We start from the raw sequence: 26,941 nt of genomic DNA, 5'->3' as shown, positions 1-26,941 counted from the left end.
ACCAGTCAGAACCAGGTAAGTAAAACAATAAATGACGTCTGTCTTCTGTTGCCCCCGCGACCAGACCCCAGATTAAGCGGTGGATGGATGGATGGATGGATGGATGGATGGATGGATGGATGGATGGATGGATGGATGGATGGATGGATGGATGGATGGGATGGAATGGTACGAGAATAGGTCGTATTATTACATCGGGCTAAGCAGCTACATACTTTACATAGCACGTTGCTGCCTCCGTTAAAATCAACAGCGTTAAAAGCATCTTTTGTTTTAGAATTGGTTTTACAAATAATGAAATCCTTATCATTTTGCCTCATCTACATTAAATTATAATCAATAGAAAAAAATATATACTAATGCTTCGTGGTAGCTCTCAGCTAAGGTACATGTATGTAAAGTGCGAAGTGGCTCACAGCTACCTTAACCCTACGTAATATTTGCAACTTTTTCTTGCTTTCTCATATTTATGCGTTCAAGCTTTATCTACACCCAATGAACCCAAAACGCTCACGCTTACTGCCCGAGAAGGCAGATATGATCATTTTACTCAACAAAAACGTTCTGATTTTAGATTGTATCCGGTGCTAATCTTGACTGGTTTGTTTTTTTGTTTGTTTGCTTAATATTCTGAACTGGATTAGCCCATTAGTGGGAACTCAAAAACATTTAAAAATGCATGCAGCATAAGACACTCTAAAACATAGGCAAAAGAATATTTGTGAATGTTTTTTCTGTGAGCTTTTAAAAAAAAAAACAAAAAAAAACATCCTTGTCAAAGTGCACTCAGTGGAACACAGTGGAAAGAAACTTCATCATAATCAAGTTCAAAGACTGATATTTATATACAAGTTAAAAATAGCTCTGTGAGAAATTCATAATTGATTGAAAGTTCATATAATTTAATAAATTAATCAAGATGTAAGAAATAATATAAACTATGCAATTTTTTTGATCCTGCCAATTAGAAGAATCGTAATCGAGCATTGCTTGGAACCGGAGTCGAAACGTTGAATTGAAATCAGAACCGTTCAAATTCAAGCAATGCCCTTGACTCAATAAAGATCATAGCAGTGCTCAATCTACAAAGATTGACAAAAAGTACCCTTTTTTTTTGCACTGTAGCGTCACTTATCTTTAATAGTATTGGTGGGTAAACTTAGATTGCAAACAGACAAAATCTCTAAAGGTCTATTTTGAGGTCGCACGGAAATGGATAAAATGACTAAAATAGACATAAAACCAAAATTACAGGAAACCTGTACCTTTTCAGGCATGGGCTTTTAACATTTTTTCGTGGGTTTACTCATGTTTGACATACATAATTCATGGGGTGAAACTTTGGGGGGTGAGTTTTCAAAATGTGATCGTTATCAATTTGGATCTCACAAATGCCCCATGAAGTGTAGGTTACCAAGAATTTACAAATATGCTCATCTTATATCTGTTCAGTATTTTAACTTACAATTGCAAATCTCTTTTGTGCATGTAGTCCTCTAGAACCACCACTTGGTTCTTGTTTATAACTATTCATTAAGATGGAAGTACAGATATAACGTCTGACTAAACCATAACTCATTGGAGCCACATGTACGTAAATCCACACCAAAATTCAACAGGTTATTGGCCTGTGTTCATTCCTTTCGAGTGGGAAAATCACAAATGAACAGCATAACAATCCCATAAGTGGAATCATATGGTAGCGAAGAACAAGAAATTTGAAACAGTAGTGCACAACGCCTTCCTCCAATACAGGCTATTGCATAACCATTACTGTTATGTGTTGGAATTGCACATTTGACAAACAACTGTGTTATTCTGCTCAACACTTGTGTGCGACAGTGTCTCCGTTCCAGCCTGGAGACTATGAGTTATTCACTGACCGGAGAATGGGGTCACGCTAGCGTGCGCCCGCCACAGAAACAAAAGGACACAGAAGCTGGACAACAATGGCAAATCTACTCCCCCCTAAACCAGACTTGCACTCAATATTGTCACTCAAGGTTTTTCTGGTAGCATTTCTTTTTGTGTGCCATGGATAGTTTTCATCTAAAGCATAAGCAGGTGGATCCACCCTATTTTCAAAATAAAACTTATTTGAGGCACTATTTATGAATAAAAATATATTAAATATATAATATAAATTAGGGCTGTCAAACAATTAAAATTTTTAATCAAGTTAATCATAGCTTAAGACTTAATTAATTGTATTAATTGCAATTCAAACCATCTCTAAAATATGCCATATTTTTCTATAAATTATTGTTGGAATGGAAAGAAGACACAAGACGGGTATATATACATTCAACAAACTGTACATAAGTACTGTATTTGTTTATTATAACTATAAATTCACAAGATGGCATTAACATTATTAACATTCTTTCTGTTAAAGGGATCCACGGATAGAAAGACTTGTAGTTCTTAAAAGATAAATGTTAGTACAAGTTAAAGTCATTTTATATTAAAACCCCTCTTAATGTTTTCGTTTTAATAAAATTTGTAAAATTTTCAATCAAAAAATAAATTAGCAGCTCGCCATTGTTGACGTTGCCGAGTGGTGACGTCACACGGGCTCCCTGCCGTTCTTCCACAGTGTCTTTAACTACATAAGGTAGCGATTGAAATACCACAAGGTGTCAATGGCGAGTTTTAAATTACTTAGAAATCAAGCCAATGAGTGTGTTTTGTCCCTCGACTGACGCCGTAGTTCCCTGTTTACTTGTCCATCCATTGTACTTCACGGTCATTTGAGTGCTGGCTTCACAACGTACAAGACCTCTGATAGCTTGTATGTTGTGACTAAAAATTGCCATCCTGTGTATTTGTTGAGCTAAACCAGTGCTTCTCAATTATTTTCTGTTACGCCCCCCCAAGGAAGACGTAAATGTTTCGCGCCCCCCCCAAAACTTTGCCACCACTGTAAATAGTATCATTTGTCTATAATATTACTATTATAAGTACGCCTCTGCCTCACATTGTGTCCTTTTTTTCTATTACAGAAAATAACAGAGATCAACTTATAAAGTATAACTTTATCAACAATTGCCACGTTTACATGGAGCCAAATATTCCAATTACAATCGGAATATTTGTTCAAACCGAATAAATGTGTTCCATATAAACACCTCATTCGGAATGAACAGGCCCAAACCGAATGGAATTTTATTCCGATTCACAGGGGTGGAATATTCCTTTTCCCAAACCGATTAGAAGTAAAATTATATCATGTAAACAGGGAAGCGGAATGGTGTCTGGTTGCGTTCTTTCTGCACATGCTCCGTACTGACGTGGTGACGTCACTTGGTGACGTAAGTAACGTCACATGCAACATGGCTTCCAAGCACATGCACAGCGCACCCACACAACTTTTTAAATGAACGGCGTGTCATTCTGAAGTTTTGTTTCCACTCGAAAAGTTAAAACAACAGCTGATCTGACGATCGATCTCCATGTTTTGCAACGTGACGCTTTGTTTTGATTAATCTGCGCATGTCAGACGGCAGTTGTCAAACGTCCTTTCGGAATAAAGGGAGACACATGTAAGCGCTGGATCGGAATAGATGACGTGACATGTAAACAGCTGATGTGAAATTTACATTCGGAATGATTTGAATCGGTATGAATAAAAGTCAGCATGTAAACGTGGCTAATGTTTTGTTTGTAACAGAAAAGACTTAACGCGCATCAATTTGCCTGAATTAAAAAAAAAAAAAGTCACATCCAAACTGTAAAAATACACCCAAGGTACATTTTTAACATTTGATACTGAAAAATAAAATCAGTAAATAATAACAAATTCAAATTGATTAGAAACATTAACTCATGAGGACAATATGCCAAAAATTTGACCGAAAAAACAAAACTGAATAGAAGAAAACAAAAAGAGTTTTTATTTTCGCTGCTCGCTGCTCTCAGTATCACCTCCAGTTTGCAATGGTGTGGGGTTATTTTCCACTGAGCATGCTAACAGTGCTCACTGGTTTACTTATAACACTGACAAAGCTGGACGATTATTGGCAATATTCGGCACGTTTTCGCTGAAAAACAACCAAGTGGCTTATCAATGAGATTGGGGTCTAATGTCTTTAAGTGGCGTCTTAATTGATTTGGCTTCCGGCAGTCCGCTATAATCATTTTTAGACACAGTAAACACTGGTCTTTCCTCACCTACCACTGTATTAAATGTCAAAGCCAAAAGGCAACCGGCCTGAAAAAAGCGCATTCTCGGCGGCCAAGGGAGAACCGTAGGTGAGGGCGGTCGTCGTGACGATCCCAAGCCGAAAATGGCACTTCTCGGGCGGATACGCAAAATACTGCGCGCACTTTGAAAATGAGAGCGCCACTGCCACCCACTGAGTGGATGCGCAAGTACACTTTATTCTAGTACGCAAAAAAAGAAAAAAAAAAAGCATGTTCCCCGAGGTCACATGCGCCACACCTGGCATCGCTCTGCGCCCCCCTGGGGGGGCGCGCCCCACTATTCGAGAAGTACTGAGCTAAACGAAATGTTTGAATGAAGTTTGACCAATGTCTGAGTACCTTTTGTGTGTATTTTGCGTAGCTATTTTCATTGGGAATGCCAGTTCTCTTTTCTTTAAGTGAACATTTTTTTTGAGAGATAGGAATATTATTTTTGTTGTGCTTTCACTAAATGATACTTATGTTTGTTGTAAAGGAGTTGCCGAAGCTTATGCCAATAAACGGCGCGGTCCAATGAACGCCTGTGTCCACTCGCCTTTCTCTGCCTCTTAGCTCTCAATATGCAAAAAACGGCGTCATTCTAATCTGTTTGAAGCAATGCATGAGCGGGTCATTCCGCGCATGCGTTAAATGCATCAAATATTTTAACGTGATTATTCAAAAAAATTAATTGCCGCCCGTTAATGCGATACATTTGACAGCACTAATATAAATACATATGCCAATATAATAACATTGGGTTGATGGATCATTTAACCTTATGTTTATTGTTCGGGTGAGGTTAATAAGCGACTGACTGCGATAGTGTGGTAGCACATGTGTGTACACCCTACATAATTCCCTACAATATCATGAAAAACAGCCCCATAGCATGATGCTGCCACAACCATACTTCACTTCATTGGAAGTAAAGTATAGAAGTATTGTTCTTTGTTGCTGAGCAGCATTGTCTTTGGAAACCCACCTTTTTGAATAACGACAAAAAAATGCTCTATCCTGATTTCATCCGACCATAACAAAATCTCACCAACACTTGTAAAAATCTTTCTTCTTTTGAAAAAAAATATCTCACTGTAACCCAGCATTCAAACAGGGGTGTGTAGACCAATATGTATGTATCTAAGACTCCAACCATCCAATTCCAGATCAGTCTATTTATCACTTAACTTACTTCACCATGAATCGTAGCTAATGAGTTAACCAAGGTTCACAATGTACCCACCTAATCAGTGCCTTAAGTTATCAATAGGGCTGTCAAACAATTAAAATTTTTAATCGAGTTAATTACAGCTTATAAATTAATTAATCGTAATTAATCTCAATTAATCGCAATTCAAACCATCTATAAAATATGCCATATTTTTCTGTAAATTATTGTTGGAATGGAAAGATAAGACACAAGATGCATATATACATTCAACATACGGTACATAAGGACTGTATTTGTTTATTATAACAACAAATCAACAAAATGGCATTAACATTATTAACATTCTGTTAAAGCGATCCATGGATAGAAAGACTTGTAGTTCTTAAAAGAAAAATGTTAGTACAAGTTTTTAAGTTAAGAAATTTTATATTAAAACCCCTCTTAATGTTTTCGTTTTAATAAAATTTGTAAAATTTTCAATCAAAAAATAAACTAGTAGCCCGCCATTGTTGATGTCAATAATTACTAACACAATGCTCATGGGTGCTGAAGCCTATAAAATCAGTCGCACCCAAGCGCCAGCAGAGGGCGGCAAAACTCCATAAAACACAACAAGTGAGCGTTTCACTGTACTGTCATTTAAATCTGTCTGAGCGGTGCATCTGCGTTAATTGCGTCAAATATTTTAACGTGATTAATTTAAAAAATTAAATAACGCCTGTTAACACGATAATTTTGACAGCCCTAGTTATCAATGAATCATTTCTTCACAAGACAAAACTTAGCAGATTTGGGACACAATATCATCTGGTGACATCGCGATACAAAACGTGATGATACGCATTGAGCTTGGGAAAAAAAAGGAAGTATAGACCCTACCCACGTGACGTCATAACTCCGCTCTCCTGACTGGTGCCGCCCAGTTGTCCGTCAACACATCGTGTTGACCTGTTACGGCTACGTACATTCCTCCTATTTACGGCGTGTTTTTCTGCTCGTTAACATTAATAATCAAAATGGTGAAGGCGTGTGTGGCGGTCGGTTGCAATAACAGAGAAGATAGACGGAGAGACTTGAAGTTCTACCGGATTCCGAGAGACACGGAGAGGAGAGAGCGAGATGGGCTGCTGCAATTCGACGAGAAAACTGGGCTCCAAACGATTACCACAGATTATGTAGTAGTCATTTTATATCTGGTAAGATGCATTTAATATATATTTAGAGGGTTTTGGGCTGACAACCACAATTAAGATCATTGCTAGGCTAATCGCCGACAACATACACGTATGTATGTAGTGAGAGTGCTATCGCTAAACCATATAAACATTAAAAGCTCTAGCTCCACTGACAAATGACATGAAATACATTAGACTTGACAGTGGATGTTAGCAAGAACAAAATATTTTGAATTGAAAATTTCGTAACTCACCTTTCGAGCACAAGATTCCTGCCGAATTTTCGTGTACGAGGACCTGTTTCACCCAACCAGCAACGTAGCATTTATAAGCCTCCAAGCTCTTAAAGTTTTTCAAACTTTCGTGAGAAAAGGCTGATTTTGTGTGAACAAGATAGTTGTAAATATCAGGGTCAGGCAGAGACGGCGAAGGCAGCCGGTCAAAAATCATCGATTTAGGCATCAAATATGGATCTGGCGACTGTATAGAACGAAGCTTTTCCATAACGCTTTTTATGCAACACATCCAGTGAGTTTACGGCATCAGAAAGCACCGGGTCTTCCATGAAATGCATTTTAAATTCCTCGATCAATTGAAACCAATGCTAATACAGAGACAAAATGACGGACAAGTGGGCGGAACCATACAGCGAGCACGTGGTTTTGTGATGTCGGTGGGTAGGGTATATAGGCTAGATGTAGCTATAGACGAGGTGCACTGCCATATGAATAGAGTAACATAGACCAGAAGTGTAATATATTTTAGATGATATAATACAGGGGTGTCAATCTGATTCCACAATGGCCGCAGTGGGTCCTAGGCCTTTTCCCCCCAACAGATCCAGCACAGACAGTTCAACCAATGAGGTTTCTGCTAAAACAAGCAGCACCTGACTGCAATCAACAGATTACACTTGTAAGACACCAGATTGCTGAAAAGGTATTCATCTCGTTTGGTTGGAATGAAATTCAGCTCCCACTGCGGCCCTTTGAGGACCGGTTTGACACCCCTGATATGATACAATAATTCTTTAGAATATGGGTGCCCAAGTCCGGTGTTTTCTATGTCACCCTCCTCCAACACACCTAAATCTATTATGCAGGATTGTTATCAGAGCTTGCTGATGAGCTGATCATTTGATCCAGGTGTGTTAAAGGAGGGAGACATGTAAAACAAGCTGGATAAGGGCTCTCGGGGACCAGACTTGAGCACCTCTTTTTTTAGACAGATTGCTGTACTGACCCAACAACATTAACATGCAGCGAACAGCAGTTTTGTGGCACCCGTGTGGTAGTGGTAGGGAAGATCAGTTCCCACTTACAGTACGTAAGCAGTAGAATCTGCTTCCACCCATTTCACAACCAATGACAAGTAATAGATAGTCATTTGACACCGTAAATGACGACATTCTCCTGTCTAAAATAACCCATTTTAATTTTTGATTGGACACAATTCAATGGATAAAATCTTATTTAGAATTCAGGAGACAGTGTGTCGCCATTAGGGGTGTCAGGTCAGCATTTCGGGATGTCCCTTTTGGCCTGCCTCAGGGGTCAGTGCTTGGCCCCCTGTTATTTTCTCTGTATATTAATGACCTGCCAAATTCATGTGTAAATGTTGAATCTCAAATGTATGCTGATGACGCCGTCATCTTCACCAGTGCAAAAAATACTCAAGACGCAGCTTCTGCTCTCACATCGGCTATGATTCCTGTAAATGATTGGCTCAACAAATCGTGCCTTTTACTAAACACAAGTAAAACTGTTTGTATGATGTTTACAAAGAAACCTTTGGACATCAAACGTTCAGGCGTATTTTTGGGAGGACAGGAACTACAAATTGTCTCCGAATTCAAGTACCTTGGAGTTACACTTGATTCCACACTCTCTTTTAAAAGCCATATTAAACGAATTTGTAACACTGTAAAATTCAACTTGAATAATTTTAAACAAATAAGATCTTTTATAACACTTGGGGCTGCTAGAATGTTTCTACACTCAATGATTTTATCACACATTGAATACTGCATTACTTGTTGGTAACTAGCAGGTGTAAATACATGCAGTAACATAGAATCACTCTACAAGAAATCGTTAAAGGTTTTTTGCCAGAAAACCAATGTCATTTCATGTGTGTAACATTTTAAAAAAGTACTATTTATTGAGCCTTGAGAATTTAATTTTTTTTAAAAAACTGCCTGTCTAATGTACAAGGTGTTACATGGATTTACCCCACCTCCCATGTCGGACTTTCTAAAAAAAAAAAGGGCTCAAAGAGGTCTCGGGACCAGGGCCTCCTCTAGAGGGGACTGTGAGGTTCCAATCAGAAAAACAGCCTTCGGTCACAATTCTCTCTCTGTAAAGGCCAGTAAAATCTGGAACAGTTTACCACTCGCCATCAGGCAATGTCCCACAATACGAACTTTCAAAACTCAGCTCAAGCAGTGGTTGAAAGCAAATCAGACTTGCAATCACTGACTTTTAAGTCCTTAGTAACGTATTGTATTGTGTTGTTTTATTGTAATCTTTTGTTAGTTCTTTTCTTTTTGTATCTTTGTGTCACCTGTTTAGGGACTACTGATGTAAATTAGCATGTTCTTGCTACAATCTGGCATATTTACATCTTTTTGGATGTTCATCAATGTGCACTGTCCCTATTAAATAAATAAATAAATATTAAGAATAAATCACAGATCATTCAAACTCGCGGTTCAAAATGAAAGTAAAATGATCACATAAAAACAACCTAAATAGCATAACTCCCAATTAATGAAACGACTGGACCAGTAAATGGAGAAATAATAAGCACAAAAGATGAACTTTGACTATTATTTGCATCAGTAGCGCCGCAATGCATGCAGGGAGGTATGAGGAATGTTGGATGACAACAGTGTTGACAGCAGGTGGCAGCAGAGGTTGTCTTTCTAATAAGCTACAATTGTTCTCTTTTACTAAAATATGTTATATGTCACGGATTTAAAGATCTATAATATTTAGTACATGTTTTGACCTACGGAGGGCGCCATGTTTTATGCGCGCAATGGACACTGGGGTGATGAAGTAGTTTGTCACTGTCTCTAGATGAACACTACCAGTATTCTGCAATTTCTTCCTACGCGGCGGGACGTCCAACACACGCGCACATCGGTTAAAAGCGGCGAGTAATTGCTATTTGTGGTTTTATTGCGTCTTTTATTACCTTTTCATTGCCTCAAAAATACTTTTTGCATGTGCTTCCTTCTCATACTTTTAAGCTTTGTGTTTTCTCGTGGTAGCTTTAAAGCAGATTGTTGATCTGTTGATCTCATTAGTCACATAGTGTATTTAAACCGCCCCTATGGGATATAACTACTTTTAGGTTTTTTGTTAAGGCAGCTTTAGTATGTTCTGTCTGTATGCATCTAAACAAATTAGGCTGAAAGCGCACGGTGGGTGTCAAATTCGCCTCTTGTAGACATTTCGCTGGTGTAGCACATTTTGGCAGAACACCGGTTTTGTCTTACTCTTGTCCCCTTATCCCGTCTTTCCTGTTGATTTTGCTTTTGCTGCTCATTTTGTGTAATAGCAACAGTGCTGTCATGCTCATTAATGTTCCTTTCGGGTTCAAATTGAAAGTGCTGAACAGATGACATGTTTATGTCGCTAGAGTCATACTCTGGAAGCCCGGCAGCGTAACGCAGTGACGTCACTGCCCTGCGACGTCAACAACAATGGCGACCTGCTTAATTTTACAAATTGTATATAAACGAAAACATCAAGAGGGGTTTTAATATCAAATTATTTTAACTCAAAATAATAATGTTTATCCCTTTAAGAAAAAATGTGAATGTGGTTGTCTTATTATATGAACAGAAAGAAACGTGCTATAAGGATAATTTGTTATTCAATGTAATTTAGAATTACAGTAATAGCTTTCCCATACTGGCTTTAAACGGTTTGTTTTTCTCTTGGGGGCTAATTTCCCAAGCTTTAGATAACATTTTAGACAGCCTAAAATTCACAAAATGTGAAATGACAGGCGATTGCCATTGCGTTTTGCACCCGCTTTATACTGGAGTCTGTACTGTATTTGCATGTACAACTGAAACAAAAATAAATTATATTTACATAGCATTTTTTATTTTAAACATGATTTTATATCGTATTATAATCTATCGTGACCCTGGCATATTGAGGTGCATCGTATCGTGAGTGAGTATATTGTCCCATCCCTACTAGCTAGTGAGGTCTGCAGTCCTAAATGAGCTTCAATACTACGTTCCAATTTAATTAGAATGACTAATAGGTGAAAACTTCCATGTGTCACGTGATGTTTAGTCACTAATTTGAGAAGAATGGGCATCGGAAGTGCAAGCTAGTTTATTTTTTGATCAAAAACAAAAGATGGAACAGACACGGGATGATGAAGACATGTTAGGGGAGTGAACCAACGTGTGTGTACGTGCACGTGTGTGAATGAGGGAACTGGTCGTGGGAAATAGCCCATTTAACAATGGGACGCTGCTATGCAACCACTGGAAGAATGGACACTTGCCAGAGTACCACAGTGCAGACACACTGTAACATCCCTGCCAAGGCCCCCTAACACTAAGCTATCAAAGGATGAGGGGGGTTTCCATCACATTGCTCGGTGCACAGTGAGGGCAGTAACCTCTCATTTAGATGGCCAAAACTTGTCATGCTCGTCACAATGGCTCCTCATATATGGCCCCCAAATGCTTACAAGAGGTACCTCTTCAGTCATTTGGTCAAATAGTGAAAAGCTAAAATCAGGAGTTTAAGTTTTTTACTGAAAATATTAATATTAAAAAAATATACCTAGAAGATTTAAAACTGAGTAAGAACTGACAGTGTACAATGGAGTAAGAACAGATATTTAAACTTTATGTATTTTTTATGTGACGAGATTCACTTCCCAAACCACAGCAGGTCTCCATTACTTTTTACATTTTACTGTTGCCAGCATTTAGCCATTTTGCACTTGTATGAAAGTTAAGAATATTATTATTTTGTTTTTAAACATTTCCTCTAGCTACTGTCAACTCATTGACTGCTATTGACGGTAATAGACATCCAATTCATTTGAGCACTTAAAATGGATTAAACATAAGTACATCGCTGTCATTTTGGCACTGAGAGGTAATAAGTATGACTGTTCATTCTCAAACCAAGGCTGGAACAAATAAACCCTGTACAGAACCAAATATATGACCGATCTCCTTTGTTTACGAGTATTTTACATAATCTGTCTAAACAAACCCCCTTCACTCTATTTACTGTACAGAAGGGAGATGAAACTGGTAGTTCAGACAAACAGTTTCTAAGCAGATAAAACTAATCCGAATGAAAGTACTTTTTAGACAGACTTATGCAGTAATGTTATAAAATAAGAAGTTTTAGCCTACTTTAACAACTTTGTTGGAAGGCCAACAACAAAACAATTCACTGGAGCAGCCGGTTTGCCTCACAGTATGAGCTAAGACAAAATGGCTGAGCAGACTAATAAACTTTATTTCCGAGGTCCCATTAACAGGAGGCAGTAAAAGGTGAATGTCATGCCGCGACAATGGAGGCGTAACAAAATATCCCTGTGAACCCAAAATGGGCGCAAAGACGTAGGAGTGATGTTGTTCGTTGTATTAGTTTCTACAGAAATATGCTTTCAGGCTGATTGACAATTGCAACACTTGCTGGCTGAAAAGAAGAGCCAAAAGCCTTTGCTGCATGTACATAAATAGGGATGGGAATTGATACGATTTTTACGATTCCGATTCCATTATCGATATTGCTTAATGATTCGATTCTTTATCGATTCTAATTTGGGGAAAAAGAACAACAAACGTTTTGATTGGCATTGATTTTGTTTAATCAGAAGTCACAACCTTACAAACTCACAACGAGGTCAAAAGAGGCCCAAAGCCTCAGTGTTAACTGTGGCAATAAGTGGCAAATACACAAGAATGTGTAACATTTTATTGAAACATTTTTCTAATAGGAATAAAAAATATTGGTATATATTGGCATATAGGTCGTTGTTCTGCCTTTGGCAATATGTGTTAAAGTGCATTATTTACCATTATATTGAAATGCATGCCTTTTAGTTTTTATGGTGCTTTTACGCACAAGTGGGGGCACCCTTGCACTTCCTCACGTGAAGAAGAATGCCCTCACGTGAAGAAGAGCGCGCTTACACGCGAAAAAGTGCAGCTACAAAGCATCCAAGCGAGTGAGCGAGTTAGTGAGAGAGGGAAACACTGCTACGAGCCTACGTTCTTTGTTAATGTTTGTAAAATATCTACAGATGCAACGCCTGTATGTATCATCTTTTCTGTTGTTGTTGTGTGTTGCCACTCGCGATCGGACACTTAAATCCAGTTGTGTAGTGGTTTGAACGATGTGCTAATGCTAGCGATTGCATGCTAACAGTTTCTGTTATTACTGTATTAGCAGCTAATATCGCTGATTTACGTTGATGCGAACCTGTTTGTTATTGGGGACGAAATTGATCTGTTTCACTTCTATTTTTAGTTTCACTCTTCAAGTGATGGTTGAATCAAGTCAGCAAATTATACCAACGTCTTCTGCATCGTCATTTGGGAGTTTAGCTAGCTCTATAGCCAGCACTGAGCCTTAGTGTCTCGGTAAGGACAGTACAGTCGTATTCCCTCCCGATGCAGTTATCTCCACCTTGCAATGACTGCAAGTCGCTTTGTTGTCATTTTTCCTCGTGAAGTGAACACACACTTTCGAGCGTTTGAACCTACTCACTGTCATTGTTATGTTTACGGCTGCAATGCTCGTGCTAAACCATCGTAACCTTTCATTTTCACCCTCTTTCCTGGTGAAGTGTTGCCAAACTTTGCAGCGAGTGGTTCTTGGCGCCATGCTAGTTTGATGCGTCTGGACAACAAGACACGTCACGTCACGTGATGACGCAATGCGCGACTTTAGGAATCGTTAAAGGGATCGTTAATGGTTTTTCATTGTGATGTCGAGGCCTCGAAACACTAGGAACCGGTTCGGAATTGGAATCGGATTTCGATTCCCATCCCTATACATAAATAGGATTAATATATCAATTTTTCAGTTAAATGATGACTTTTTAGGAGTCATTATGTATTATCCATGGTCTATTTATACTCACAGTAGCTCCGTCCCCAAGATCATGGGCACCTTTTCGCCAGAGTGATTGCTCAGGAAATGCAGTCGGAAGAGGTGGTTGGCGCCAGTTTGGCGTGAGCTTAGCATGCCGGCGGTTCCACGAACGGGTGACAGGTTGACCTCCTCAGGTTGGCTTGAGCCAACCCAGATCTCATCCCTCAGGGCGTAGTCGATGACAGTGTAGCTCTCCTCGCTGGGGATGAGAATTTTGATTTTTTTAGAGCAACCTACTGCAGTAAATAAAGTGTCATTCTACTATTTTTTGTTACTGTGTTAGTAATCGGCGGTAGAAGATGGATATGTGTTACGAAATGCAGCTTTTTCCCACAAATTGGGCTGATTGCACATCTTAAATAGTGAATGACTGTCATCTACTGGAGCTGTGTGCCTGTTAAATTGCTTCCGAGATTAAAATTTACAATGCAAGGTCAGATTCTTCCTACCCATCCCTTTGAAAAATCTAACTAACTCATATACTGGGGAGGATTGGCATTGAATGATCATTTCTAAGTGCCGTAAAGTGAATGATCACTACCAGCCCTCGCTGTTCAAATCAATTGGACATCTCTCACCGTCAATGATACCATTTTGAATTTTTTAAATTGTAACTTAGGAATATGCAGTGATTACTCTAGAAAATAATCAATAGCAAAAACTTCTGAAAACGTATTGCCGTTTGTTAAACTTCACAAAATAGCAGGTCAACTTCATTCCGTCATTCTGTTTTGCGGAATTCCCTAAAGCATAATCCTCTAATTTCTTTTTGCGGCTCTGGTACTATCCTCGAAGGCAGAATTTTTTCTTGTCCACTTTTGTTTCAGGCCAATGCCCAGAAAAGTGACATGAAAAAACAGTCTGAAATTCCAGATGGAGATTTTATTTAACCCCCTTTCATCAAAACATTAAATAGAGCTCATATTTCTTTAACCCATAACATTTAAAACCCCTCGGAGGCTAAAGTCCGCAAACTTAATAATGGTCACCCAGAGAAGCTCATAAATCAACAGCTCCATTATATGCCACACTTTATGGCAGTTAAAATTAAAACTTAACCTGTTTTTTTAGCCTGTATTTCCCTGGAGTACCTGTCCCTGGATATAAGCTATTGTCGGTGAGCGTACCCGCTCGGTAGGAAACATCTGGGGCCAATTGTGCAATCTGACATGCGAAACATGTTTATGTAGCGCGCCCGAGAACAGGAGCTTAAGGCGAGCCCATGTGGGTTTTATCAACTCGAGACTGAAACGACAGCCGAGCTGGCGGTGCTGCTGGACGAGAACGCAGCATCACGTGAGACGGCTTATCCATTAGGGAGCATGCACAGGTTGTTCCAAAACAAATACAAGGGCGTCTCAGTGCTTCTGTGTTTGAAGCCTCACTTATATGCATCAACAGTCGGACTTTGGAGCGTGGTTTCGACACGTTAGGGAGACTAGTCACACTCTCGAGGGTCTCAACAAGATTGGAGTATTGCTTACCAACACCACTTGTTGAAGACCAACCCCCACTTCTACACTTCCCATTGTTCGCAAATCATCCATCCCAAACAATTTAGGCTTTTACATAAGAATTGAACAATGACAGAGGTAGCAATGAAACAAAAATGATTAGCATACTGTAGATAGCCACGTGCAAAGCTAATGCTAACATGTGATGGAAAAATTATGTATTTAAGCCTGGCATCAGTTTTTCAAACATAATAAAATTAAAACAAATAGACAAATCATCATCATCAAATCAGAGTTTATGTTATAATCAAAGTAGTGCTGCAATGATGAATCGATTAACTCGAGTATTCGATTAGAAAAAAATATACGAATTAAATTTTATTGCTTCGAGTAATCGTTTAAAGTGGCGTTGTAATGGTTTATTTTGAAAGTGTTTGCATTTGGTTTTATTGCTTAGGGTGGATACACTGCCCTCTGGTCTGCCTCATTTCACATGGCTGAATCCAACTGCTCCCTGTTAAGACCAACATAAGCTAAGTTTTTGTTTGAGCTAACATTTTTTTAATGCATTCACAATTTAGTGTATATATTTAGCCGTTTTTTGTGGGAATACAGTATATGTCTGAACCATTTGTTAAGAGCATTGTAAAAAAATAAAAATAAAAAAAAAAAAAAGGTTTTTTTTCAAGTACCGTTTGAGGGTCAGCTCAGGTATCTTAATTTTTAATGTTCCTTATCCGATTATTCGAACTAACTAGTTCATCGATTAATCGACTACTAACATAATCGATAGCTGCAGCCCTAAATTAAAGTTATATTACAAGGGGGTAAAGAACAATGTTATTAAGAGAATGTCTAACATTTCAAGAATCTTTCCTTTTGTCAGTGATAACATGACAAAATATTGAACGAAAAATCTAACAATAACATTGTAATATTATGATCCCGCCCCCAAAGTGATGTCATGTTGAAAAAGAAATCTGTTAACATATTTTGACTCCCAAAAAGTAATGTTGTAAAAAAAAATATGTGAAAAGAACCACGTTGTACTGTATCAGCAGACAAAATGATGGTTACAATTACACAGATTACAATTTTTCTTCACTCTTCAAATTTCTAATTCAGTCTTTAATAAACCACTTAGTAGCAGTGTTGACTATCCAATGTGGAACAAAGAAGGAAGGCTTCCAACAAAGAAAAGGGGGAAAACATAAAGAAAACGTCATCATCATACGTGGTAAATGTTAAGAGACTTCATCTGGCTTATAATAAACTTTAATTTTTAATTTACATTTTTGTGCGTAACGCTATTTCAAATCAAATCAAATCAAATTTATTTATATAGCCCTTTACAAAACCCGAAAGGTCCCCAAAGTGCTTTACAACAAAGACAAACATGGCACATAGTAAATAAAAGGCAGGAAAGTATTATACAATGACATTAGGAAGAAAAGAAAAGAAAAAAAGAAACGAAACATCGCATCACGATTAGTCAGACAGCAAACAAAACAATAAAACAGATAAAATCCGAAAACATTAAAAACCCTAAGGAAATAAAACCAGGCTAAATTAATCTTGGGGAAAGGCGAGTCTAAAAAGGTGTGTCTTTAAACGAGATTTAAAAAGGCCCAAATTTGTAGTGGTGCGGATCTCCGGGGGAAGACTATTCCATAACCTGGGTGCAGCAACCGCAAAAGATCGGTCTCCCCACTGTTTGAGTTTGGACCTTGGGACTTGCAAATGAAGTTGGCCGGTAGAGCGAAGAGTCCTGCCAGAGTTACGGATGGTTAAAATTTCTGATAAGTAAGAAGGAGCCTGGCCATTAATAGAATTAAAAACAAACAGTAAAAGTTTAAAATCAATTCTAAAATGGACTGGAAGCCAGTGGAGCGATGATAGCACGGGGGTAATATGTTCACGTCTAGGTGTATCTGTTAAAAATCGAGCAGCAGCATTTTGAACAAGTTGGAGACGAGAAACTGAGGACTTGGGACCTATAAATATTTACAGCCCCAAACAGTGAACATGTCCAGGCTGGTCCACTTATTAAGTATTATGTTAGGTTAATGACAAGGCGCAGCAAAGCATTTCCGCTGTGTGTTGTTCATCCCTAAATATTCTTACACACAACTGCAGTATTTCTTTCTTGTCACATTTTTCATGACTGATAGCCCTACAGGTAACATATATGGAATGCCTTTTGCATGGCGGGCGTGAGGGGATTTGCTGGAGGAGATTAGAACACGATCAGAACCTACATGGTTGTGTGGTGAGTATTCCTGCATGAGTGGGCGGATAAAAATGGCTTGTTTAAGTGGGCTAATCTAATACAGTGGAACCACTCACAGCAAACATAATTCCTTCCGGAATCCTGTTGCAAATCAGGTGTGTTTGGATCTTAAAGCTATTTATCCTTCTGGGAAATAATACTAATGGTAGATGAATTGTTTTTATTTGACAAACATGTTTTTTATTTTGAAAAAGTAACATATTGTCATTATACTATTATATATTATACTCATTTCCACATTTTTTTTAATGGTCCACAAATATATATTTACAGTAATTTTCGCACTATAAGGTGCACCTGACTATAGGCAGCCACTCACCAAATTTGACATGAAAACGACATTTGTTCATAGATTAAGCTACACCGGACTATAAACCGCAGTCGTCCTCACTGTATTATGGTATATTTACACCAAAATATATTCACCGGTAACACTTTATTTGACAGCGGCATCATACGACTGTCCTAAAACCAAATGAACCACCATGAAGTTGTGAACCAATTGGTTGCAAAGCTTCATTGCTTCAAGAAGCTTCATTTGGCCATCACTGCTCCCTGCTGTAAATATTGTTGTTGTCCAACATGCCTCCTAGCATGCATTGCAGCGCTACAGATGTAAATAACAATCAAAATTCATGTTCTCTGCTAATTATTTCTTCAGTTACTGTTCCAGTTGTTTCATTATTTGACAGTGGCACCATAAGACTGTCATTAGACAATTAAAATTATGATATGACACTTGTCTTGACAATTAATAAATGCTTATTGCAGATGTTGTTTAGTGTTATCCGGCAAATTATCTCACTTTTGAATGGATGTAAAAGAGCCGAGCTGGACATTAATGGAGTTAGTGACATTATTTGCCGGATGACACTTAAATTATATCTGTCATAAGCATTCAGTAATGCCCATGATAGTGTCATGTCATAATTATGACTGTCCTATGGCGCCGCTGTCAAATAAGGTTTTTAACCCAAATAAATCAAGAAATAAGCCGCACTGGACTATAAGCCGCAGGATTTAAAATGAGGGAAAAATGTAGCGGCTTATAGTCCGACAATTACGGTAGTTTTGTTTTCTGAGTATCCAGTTGTCAATACGTACATTCTTTTAGTAGAGAAAAATAAAATAAATATAATTCCTGGTATAATGAAGGTGAGCTGTGACCATTTGTAATTCAATAAACAATTGATCGTAGGACTTGAAGTGATGTAACCCCCCCCCCCCCCCCCCCAAAAAAAATACATTAGACATGCACCGTGATTACTCCAAAATAAATCATTGAATCAATCCATTAACCAAAATAACTTAAACGTTAAAACTCATTGAAGTAGGCAGATGGACAGAGAAACACAATTTTGGCCTTGTAGCCACAGTGGAAATCAGATATTTTTCAAAAATACTTCTTGACTAACTTCATGGCAGCGGATCCAATCCCAAACCACCACAATGGGGTTTAAGTCAGGAGATTTTATCTGTCGCGTTCTGCTGTTGGTTAGATTTTGTTTTTGTTGCAGAGCGGGCTGTGGGGTCGTGCCGACGTTGCACCTGTAGCTAATCCCTGCTCATCAGTGATAGTATATAAACGCAGGCCATCCGGGAGAAGAACGCCGAGATATTTTCCTTGCTGGTCGCCATTCAACATCTTTGTCATTGAAATACCTTGCTATTTTGGTAATTTCGACTCGTCTTGGGTTTTGGTCGCCTGCAGCTTTAGTTTTGTATGGCTCTGCCTTGTGCAGGTATGTGAGTTTATTTTTATGTGTTGTTAGCTCTCTGCCTACCACCTAAGTTTACCCTCGCGTTTGTATATTGAACCTCGTCGACCTCCTATCACGGACCTGTTTTGTTATTTCCCTTTTTTACCGCGATCGCGTGTGTTTTTTGTTTTGTATTTCATAATTGTTCTTTGTCTGTTGTAAGGTCCATCCTTGTTTCTGCGTTTGCGGACCCTGACAGAATCTGTTTTTATGTTTTGAGAATCTTATTTATTTGACAAACCTTTTTTTTATTCTGCTTAACCTCGAGCAATTAAAGCAACACGTGGTAACTTTTCAGTTTTGGTCAATTTTAGCAACGCCTGTGGACAAAAGCGGTAGTGTTTTGCCTTAAGGAAGACTGCATTTGCCATGAAGACCAGCGCACACCCGCGCAGTGTCGTAAAATTATCAATCAAAAATGATTTTCTCGGTCTCCTGCAGATGGATTAAACAACATTTTTGCTTCCAGCGGTTGTGTGAAGGATAATTAGTAATAAGGTAATGAATCCAGTTGTGGCTAAACAATAGCATATAACGGTTAGCAACCGTGTGGCTTAGTGTGGCAGGGTTCCTGCCGCCTTCTTCATAAAAAGTTAATTAACGCTGAAAGTAAGGGTGTAATGGTACATGTATTTGTATTGAACCGTTTCGGTACGTGGTGTTCGGTTCAGAACGGAGGCATACCGAACGAGTTTCTGACGTAATGTAACCCTTACTTTTCGAGGCTGTGAGTCGATCGGGTTACAGTTTCTTTTTGTAGATTATATTTACTCCGTCTTCTCTACTATAATGAGGACCAACACTGTAGGACAATATAACCCAGAAACGTCAACAGCGCGACAACGTGGCCGCTGGAGAACGCAGTGAAACGCGGGCGTGAAAGTCAATCAGCCATAGACGCGTCCCAGAAGCAGCTCAACACGACGAACGCGAAAAGAACGGCAGAGTTTATTATTTGACGTGAGACGCGACCCTCCTGCGTCAATACTACTACCGGTAGCTAGGATCGGGCAGACAAGAGGTCACTCGTGTAAAAATACGGTGGATCCGGTCGATTTTCAAACTAATATGCAATCGTAACCCACTTTTTGACTCCATCAGATCTCTGATGACTCGTCTTTGTTGATTTTACTGCTGTCTTCTCTGCTATAATAATAGCCAACAAGGCCCCGTGTTCAACACAAAACCCTCCTAATACAACAAAACAAGTAGGAACTAATATTCACATAGGAACTAAAGTTATACAACATAAAATATACAATATAAATGAATACTAGATCACTTTTGTAAAATATAAACACATAATAAAATCAATAATAGCCCATTTGAATAAAATAAAATGAAATGAGCTAAAACACCTGTAATTAAATAATAAGAATAATACACAGATCCTGCTTACACAATTAAATTTATTAATTTCTGTGTGGCGCTTTAACTTAAGAAAACCCACCAATAAAGCTTTTGAAAACCGTTCATAAGACAAAAAAAAAAAAAAAAAAAAAACGATTCATTGAGGCATTTCATTTGTAAAATACATGTTAAAATCTTTGTAATTGGGATTGCTTTTCTCTTTGCACAGGACTTCTTTTTTCTTCTTTCTTTCAGAAAGAAAGCTGACCAATACGCGGGGTCTGAAAGGCAAATTGTTGTTGGATTATGTTTAAATACCCGCTACTTTTTGAGCAGAATTCTAGCTTTGTATAGGCTAATGTTCCTATTGTTGAAAGCACAAAGGTGTGTAATAAACAACTAGCACATTTATATTTTGCATTTTGTTTTCTTACTGTACCGAAAATGAACCGAACAGTGACCTCAAAACCGAGGTACGTACCGAACCTAGATTTTTGTATACCGTTACACCCCTAGCTGAAAGTGATATAGACCCGCACAAGATATAAAAATGACTCATTCAACTAGTTGTCAGTCGACATATTATCACAAATGTTATGAAAATATTTTATAAATGTTGAAAAGTTACTTAGTGTTGCTTTAATCACTTTTCTTGAACTTGAACGGCTTCACTTTAGGTTAACAAAATAATGGACGTTCTAAAACTTTTGGCCATTTAGATATGTTTATATAATTTCGCTATATGTATTTCTTTTTGTTACGAAAATAATGTCAGCCATGTGGGTGGATAAACATACTGCATACTGGAGTGAGCTGAGACTACAGATTGGTCAAACAAACAGAATAACTAGGGCACAGTGTAGGGATTGCTGCTGTGTACCTTCAAGTTTGCAAACCACCTTGATGGGGTTTATGTCTGGAGATTTGATCTGTTTAAAATTCTGATATTTTCACGTTTTGAGAAACCTTATTTATTTGACAAACCTGATTTATTGATTTAATTTATTCTGCTTAACCTCAAGCACTTCATCACTTTTCTTGATTTCCAGGCAAGCATTCTAAACTATTCAATGAACATGTACAACTTCACTTTACGTTAACAAAATAATGGATGTTCTAAAACTTTTGGCCATTTGGATATAGTTATATGAGTTCACTATATGTATTCCATTTTGTTACAAAAAAATGTCAGCCATGCGAATGGATAAAAATGGAGCAAACTGGAGCGCGTTGAGACTACAGCTTGGTCAAACAAACAGAATAACTAGGACACAGTGCAGGGATTACTACTGTCAGCCCACAAGGTTGCAACCATGAGGACTAAAAAGACATGAAGAATAAAGCATAACAATAGTGGCTGTTGAAAGATGCCAGTTTGGGAAAAAATGCATTTTGGGAGGCGGAGATGAGAGAGAAGCCAGCTGCTGTGGATTCTTGGCCGTTATATAAGTGTTCCCGCACAGTCCAGGCACTCAATGCTTTCCTGCTGCATGTCAGCCAAATCTGACACAGGGTCTGCTTTCCACTACATATTCAAGGAATCTGTTCACGTTAAAAAAAAATATTCAAACTGAACCATCATTTGGCTGCCTAAGAGTCCTCAGATTCAACAATGACCTCAAAATGTTGAAGAATTTGATTCCAAATTGTGTTCATCCAAATGCGCCACTACCCACTTAGCCTCCATCCTATTGAACGGTATGCCAATGTGAAAAAGGGAGGCTAAATAAGTCAAGTAAAACATGTTTTCAACTGAAAAAGCTATGATATCATAGTTGTTTGAAACGCAGCAGTACTCTGGCTGTGTTTTTTGTTTTGCTCGAATGAACATAGCCAAGTCGCGTGACACTGCAGAACAAACCAATATTATAACAGCTTCTCTCGTTCACACTCCCATTTCCCAAAAACTGTCTTCATCTAAACATGAGCTGGACTGCACACGCCAAAGCCGTCTGGTCTTCCAGGTTCCATTCCCAGAAAAAACATCATTTGGAATGTTTTTTTTTCTTCCCCACCCTTCTCTATGATTCTTAGGAATTTTGAGTGCACTTGTTGGGGGACAATCGATTCCAAGCGTTTGAGAGTGATTTTAGGGGTTCTTTTTGGAGGAAAAAACTGTTTCCAAGATGCCTTCAGCCTAACACTAGCATTGTTATCGTATTGATGACTCAATAACAGGCATGTTGAAAAAAAAAATTGCTGATAAAGCAGAATGGAGGCGTTCCAAAAATTTGATTATTACATGCATCGCCATTCGACACGTGACGATTCGATTACGATTCATAAAGGTTCAAAAACGATGATTTTCCCTCATAACATTATGGCAGCCGCTCGTAGCACAACGAAATTCAAGACACGTCTGCCGCCCGGCCACCGTTAATGGGCGCATGCACGTTATGATGGATGCTGCCGGTTACTGAGAGATTTACTCCTTTTTAAAAGACTGGAAAATAAATTTGTGTATAAGACAGGCAAGTACAGAGGCGCAACCCGGTGGTCACGCTTTTGTGCGCAAGTTATATTTTAGAGCAAGAGGGGAAGAGAGATAGTTTGTTGCTCCTTGTCTTTCAGATGTCCAGCAGTAGTTTTAAGGCATTTGAATTAAAACATGTCCTGAGTGTGTTGCTAAGACCCGTGTGCATCGATAAGAGGTGAGTACACGAGCCCTCTTGTACTGTTTAGCCTTTAATGTTGTTGTTTTTGAGATGTTAATAGTTAGCGCTGAGCGCTAAGCTAATTAGCTAATTCGCTAATGTGTATTTCACATGCAAAACGTGTAAAACCAAGATTAAGTACAGTGGTAACACTGCAAACGTGTGAAAAGGTACAGAAATCTGTGAAAACAAAGTACATTGGTTAAAGGAAGTCTTATTTCTAAAGACGCTTTGTTTCCAGAAAATGTGGAATTCATTCCTCCTGTGTAAATTTTGTTGTATTGTTGAAAAAATAAGTACTCCCTTTAAAATGGTCAATGTTTGTGCACTTTCTTGTAAAAAAACATTAAATAAATAAATAAAGCAGCTTAAGGGCAGCTTTTTGTTGTATGGGCAGGTTTCCATCATTCTCTGGGTTCCATCACCTGTTGAATCCTTAGGATATTTTAAATAAATAATGGACAAAAATTTGTTTGGCCACTGTATTAACTAGTAATGCACATCGATAATCGTGATAATCGTGATCATCGTCAATACCGTGATCATCGTTCAGTAATCGAATCGTTGCACTCTGAATCGTAATCGAATCGAATCGTGGGGTGCCTAAGAGGGCACACCCCTAAAGCAGAAGCGCTGCAGCTTTAGACACCTGCTGTTTAAAGTAGAACTGAATCATAGGTGGTTTGGAATCAAATTTATGACTTCAGCCTTTTAGAAAGGAATCTGTATTTTCCCAATTTGTTGGTGTCGGAATCCTCCCGGTATTTTTTTCTTCCTGCATTCTAAACAACATGCAAGTCAAGTTCAGTGAAGACTAAATTGGCCAGGTTTATACTTAGCAGCACTAGTTAACAGATATATATTAGACTTGTGAAGGATACCCTGTGGCCCATGCAAAGATGTTTCTCACCCATGGTTTATACTTTACATTTACACTAATTTGTCACAGAAGGTGAGTTATGTTGTGCACCAAATCTGCCATCTGCTTACCTCTTCTTTCGGGTGACGATGAGGACGTCGTTAAAGAGGAAAAAGTAGACCTGATGTCGCGACGTCCGCTTTAGGAAGAGGCCGTTGTCCTCTACGAAGGCTGTCAGCTCGCCTCTTTTCACCATCCACCGTGATGATGAAACCAGCGGGAAAGGCTGAGGATCAGACAGGACCTCCACTTAGTAAAAGCCTTTTACGAACATATAAAATATTGGCTGTTACGTCGTAACAAATGCTACCTTGATCTTAAAGTCCAGCTGGGAATTGATGGTATACATCATCTCAGTTCTCTCCATGGTACGTGCGCCCTCATTGCATTTTCTAACCACCTGCACACGCAAACAAATGTTAAAAAATATGTGATCTGACATACAGTAAATATAAATGTTGTTCTGTATTGTTCACTGACCTTGCTGACGGCATGTAAAGCCTTTTTACATTCTTCATACGGTGCCGAGTCTTTAGGAGTCTTCTGGCAAATTGTCTGCAGGAAGTAGAGCACAAAAAAAACGATCATTTCATTGTGCCTATAAAAACAAATTGTGCCTTATCAATGCTTGATAGCGTGTCGAAACTCAGCAGCTGTGGGAAGTAAGTGAAGTGAAACCAAACTTTCTCAGGATCTCTAGGCCTCCGTGTGGACTAAACCCAAGAGACTCTTGGGAGAGACTAACAACATATTGAAGCAAAGGGGGTCAAAGTGGAGCACAAGAAAGGAAGAGAAAAATAATGACACTGAAGAGTCAACATAGACAGGGGATAAATTAGGCCATGATGTAATGTCACCTGAACTGAAAGTTTGTGGTTACTGACTCAAAGCACACGCCCTGTAGGCTGTTTGCGGTGCAACAGTCACTAAACAAAAGTTATATAAGAGCAAAGGTCTCGTTATTCCAAAGATCAGGCATACTCACGTCCATGAGCAAGGGCAACCGCGTGACCCTCTGCATGGGCAGAATGAGGAAGGAGATCATGGGGAGGTTCCTGCAGTCCGGGTGGCCCTCGATCCTGCTCAGCACCTCCTTAAAAACAGGATTCTTGGACCTGCGGCATGAGGAGGAGGAAAAAGTAGCTTTAGCAAACTTCCAAGGTCAAAGTGTGAGTACATTCTGGATGAAAGCCACAGCAGATAAGATAAGACGTGTGAGTGTGCACAGTTACTCACAGGAGCCTCTGCAGGGTTCTCTGCTGGTAGACCTCGTTGGAACAATACGTCACGTAGGGATCAAAGTTGGATTCAGCGTGTTTACAAACGATGTCACTGATGCTGTCGATCACAATATTGTGCTGGTGTTTCTCCTCTAGTTGCTTAAAGAACCTAAAGACACGACACAGTCAAACAAATGAGGCCGAAGTTGCCATTTCAGGCATACATTTACAACTATGGGTGTGACAAAATATCGAAATGGTGATATATCATGATACTTTATATCCCAAAAGGTTATTGATATGCTCCTGCCATAAATCGAGATATTGTTTTGAAAAGGTGTCAATGTTTAAAAAAAAAAAAAAAATAGGAGACAACAAGTTGCTACCATAATCTTCCACCAAAATAGTGTCTGAGTTAACTCTAAGAGTACCAATGACGGTGCTCGACGCCCAATCCATTTAGACTGGGAATTTGTTCATTCAAAACCAGAGCATTCACAGACATTCAGTCCGATTTTCAGGGCATTTACAGGTCACTTGCTGTTCATTTTAGGGCATTTACAGGTCATTTCCTGTTGAGTTTGAGTCATTGCCTATTCAGTTGGTGGATTCCCAGGTCACTTCATGTTCTGTAATTCAAAATAGACAGGAAGTGACCCATAAAATACCCCAAAATCAATGGGAAGTAACTGAAAATCAACAGGAAAATTATCTCAAGTGGCCCAAAATTACCTCATTGGCTGCCACTGACGGCCATCGATGGGAGGGATGGTGGCGAATGAACAAATTTGCCACCCTCCCAGTTCAAATGGATTGGACGTCTACTGGTGATAAACTCATTCCAATTAACAGCAGAAGCTTGTTTTTCTGTTTATTAGTTGTTTGTAGAATATCCTAGAATGATTTTCTGACTAATGTATCGATAATCGTTGAATCGCCACATCATCAGATCATCGTTATCGTGAGCTTTTTATCGCAAATCGTATCGTATCGTGAGGTACCAAGAGGTTCCCACTCCTACAACACCTGTAAAATTCACCCGAATCATTGTGTAGCATCAGCTTAAACAGGAATTGAGGTGATGAACTTATCTTATGAAAATTCTGCTTTAGATCATTCACGAGTTGGGAGTCGAAACATTCACAACTTTTAACAGGTGTACTTATCGATTACATCTTTTTTTAATAGAGAAGGTCTGAAATAGCACTTCAGTGCTGCTACACAGTGAAAAGTTGAGATGTTAATGTTAATAGTTAGCGCTGAGCGCTAAGCTAATTAGCTAATTCGCTAATGTGTATTTCACATGCAAAACGTGTAAAACCAAGATTAAGTACAGTGGTAACACTGCAAACGTGTGAAAAGGTACAGAAATCTGTGAAAACAAAGTACATTGGTTAAAGGAATTCCAATTAACAGCAGAAGCTTGTTTTTCTGTTTATTAGTTGTTTGTAGAATATCCTAGAATGATTTTCTGACTAATGTATCGATAATCGTTGAATCGCCACATCATCAGATCATCGTTATCGTGAGCTTTTTATCGCAAATCGTATCGTATCGTGAGGTACCAAGAGGTTCCCACTCCTACAACACCTGTAAAATTCACCCGAATCAT

At 38.7% G+C, this 26,941-nt stretch overlaps 1 protein-coding gene across 1 annotated transcript in view; it reads right to left on the bottom strand.

Moving 5' to 3' along the window:
* The window catches only part of LOC130917453 (rho guanine nucleotide exchange factor 26-like), a 63,814-nt gene that overhangs the window by 11,984 nt on the left and 24,889 nt on the right, over nt 1-26,941 (bottom strand). Inside the window, exons 7-12 of the mRNA XM_057838857.1 lie at nt 25,346-25,498; nt 25,095-25,224; nt 24,590-24,664; nt 24,420-24,509; nt 24,181-24,335; nt 13,672-13,881 (exon numbers count right to left, since the gene is read on the bottom strand). Of these exons, the coding sequence (XP_057694840.1) occupies nt 13,672-13,881; nt 24,181-24,335; nt 24,420-24,509; nt 24,590-24,664; nt 25,095-25,224; nt 25,346-25,498 (813 nt within the window). The remainder of the gene's footprint in view (nt 1-13,671; nt 13,882-24,180; nt 24,336-24,419; nt 24,510-24,589; nt 24,665-25,094; nt 25,225-25,345; nt 25,499-26,941) is intronic.

This window comes from Corythoichthys intestinalis, chromosome 6 (assembly GCF_030265065.1).
Source record: "Corythoichthys intestinalis isolate RoL2023-P3 chromosome 6, ASM3026506v1, whole genome shotgun sequence".
Classification (NCBI taxonomy): Eukaryota; Metazoa; Chordata; class Actinopteri; order Syngnathiformes; family Syngnathidae; genus Corythoichthys; species Corythoichthys intestinalis.
This window is presented reverse-complemented; position numbering and strand designations above follow the sequence as displayed.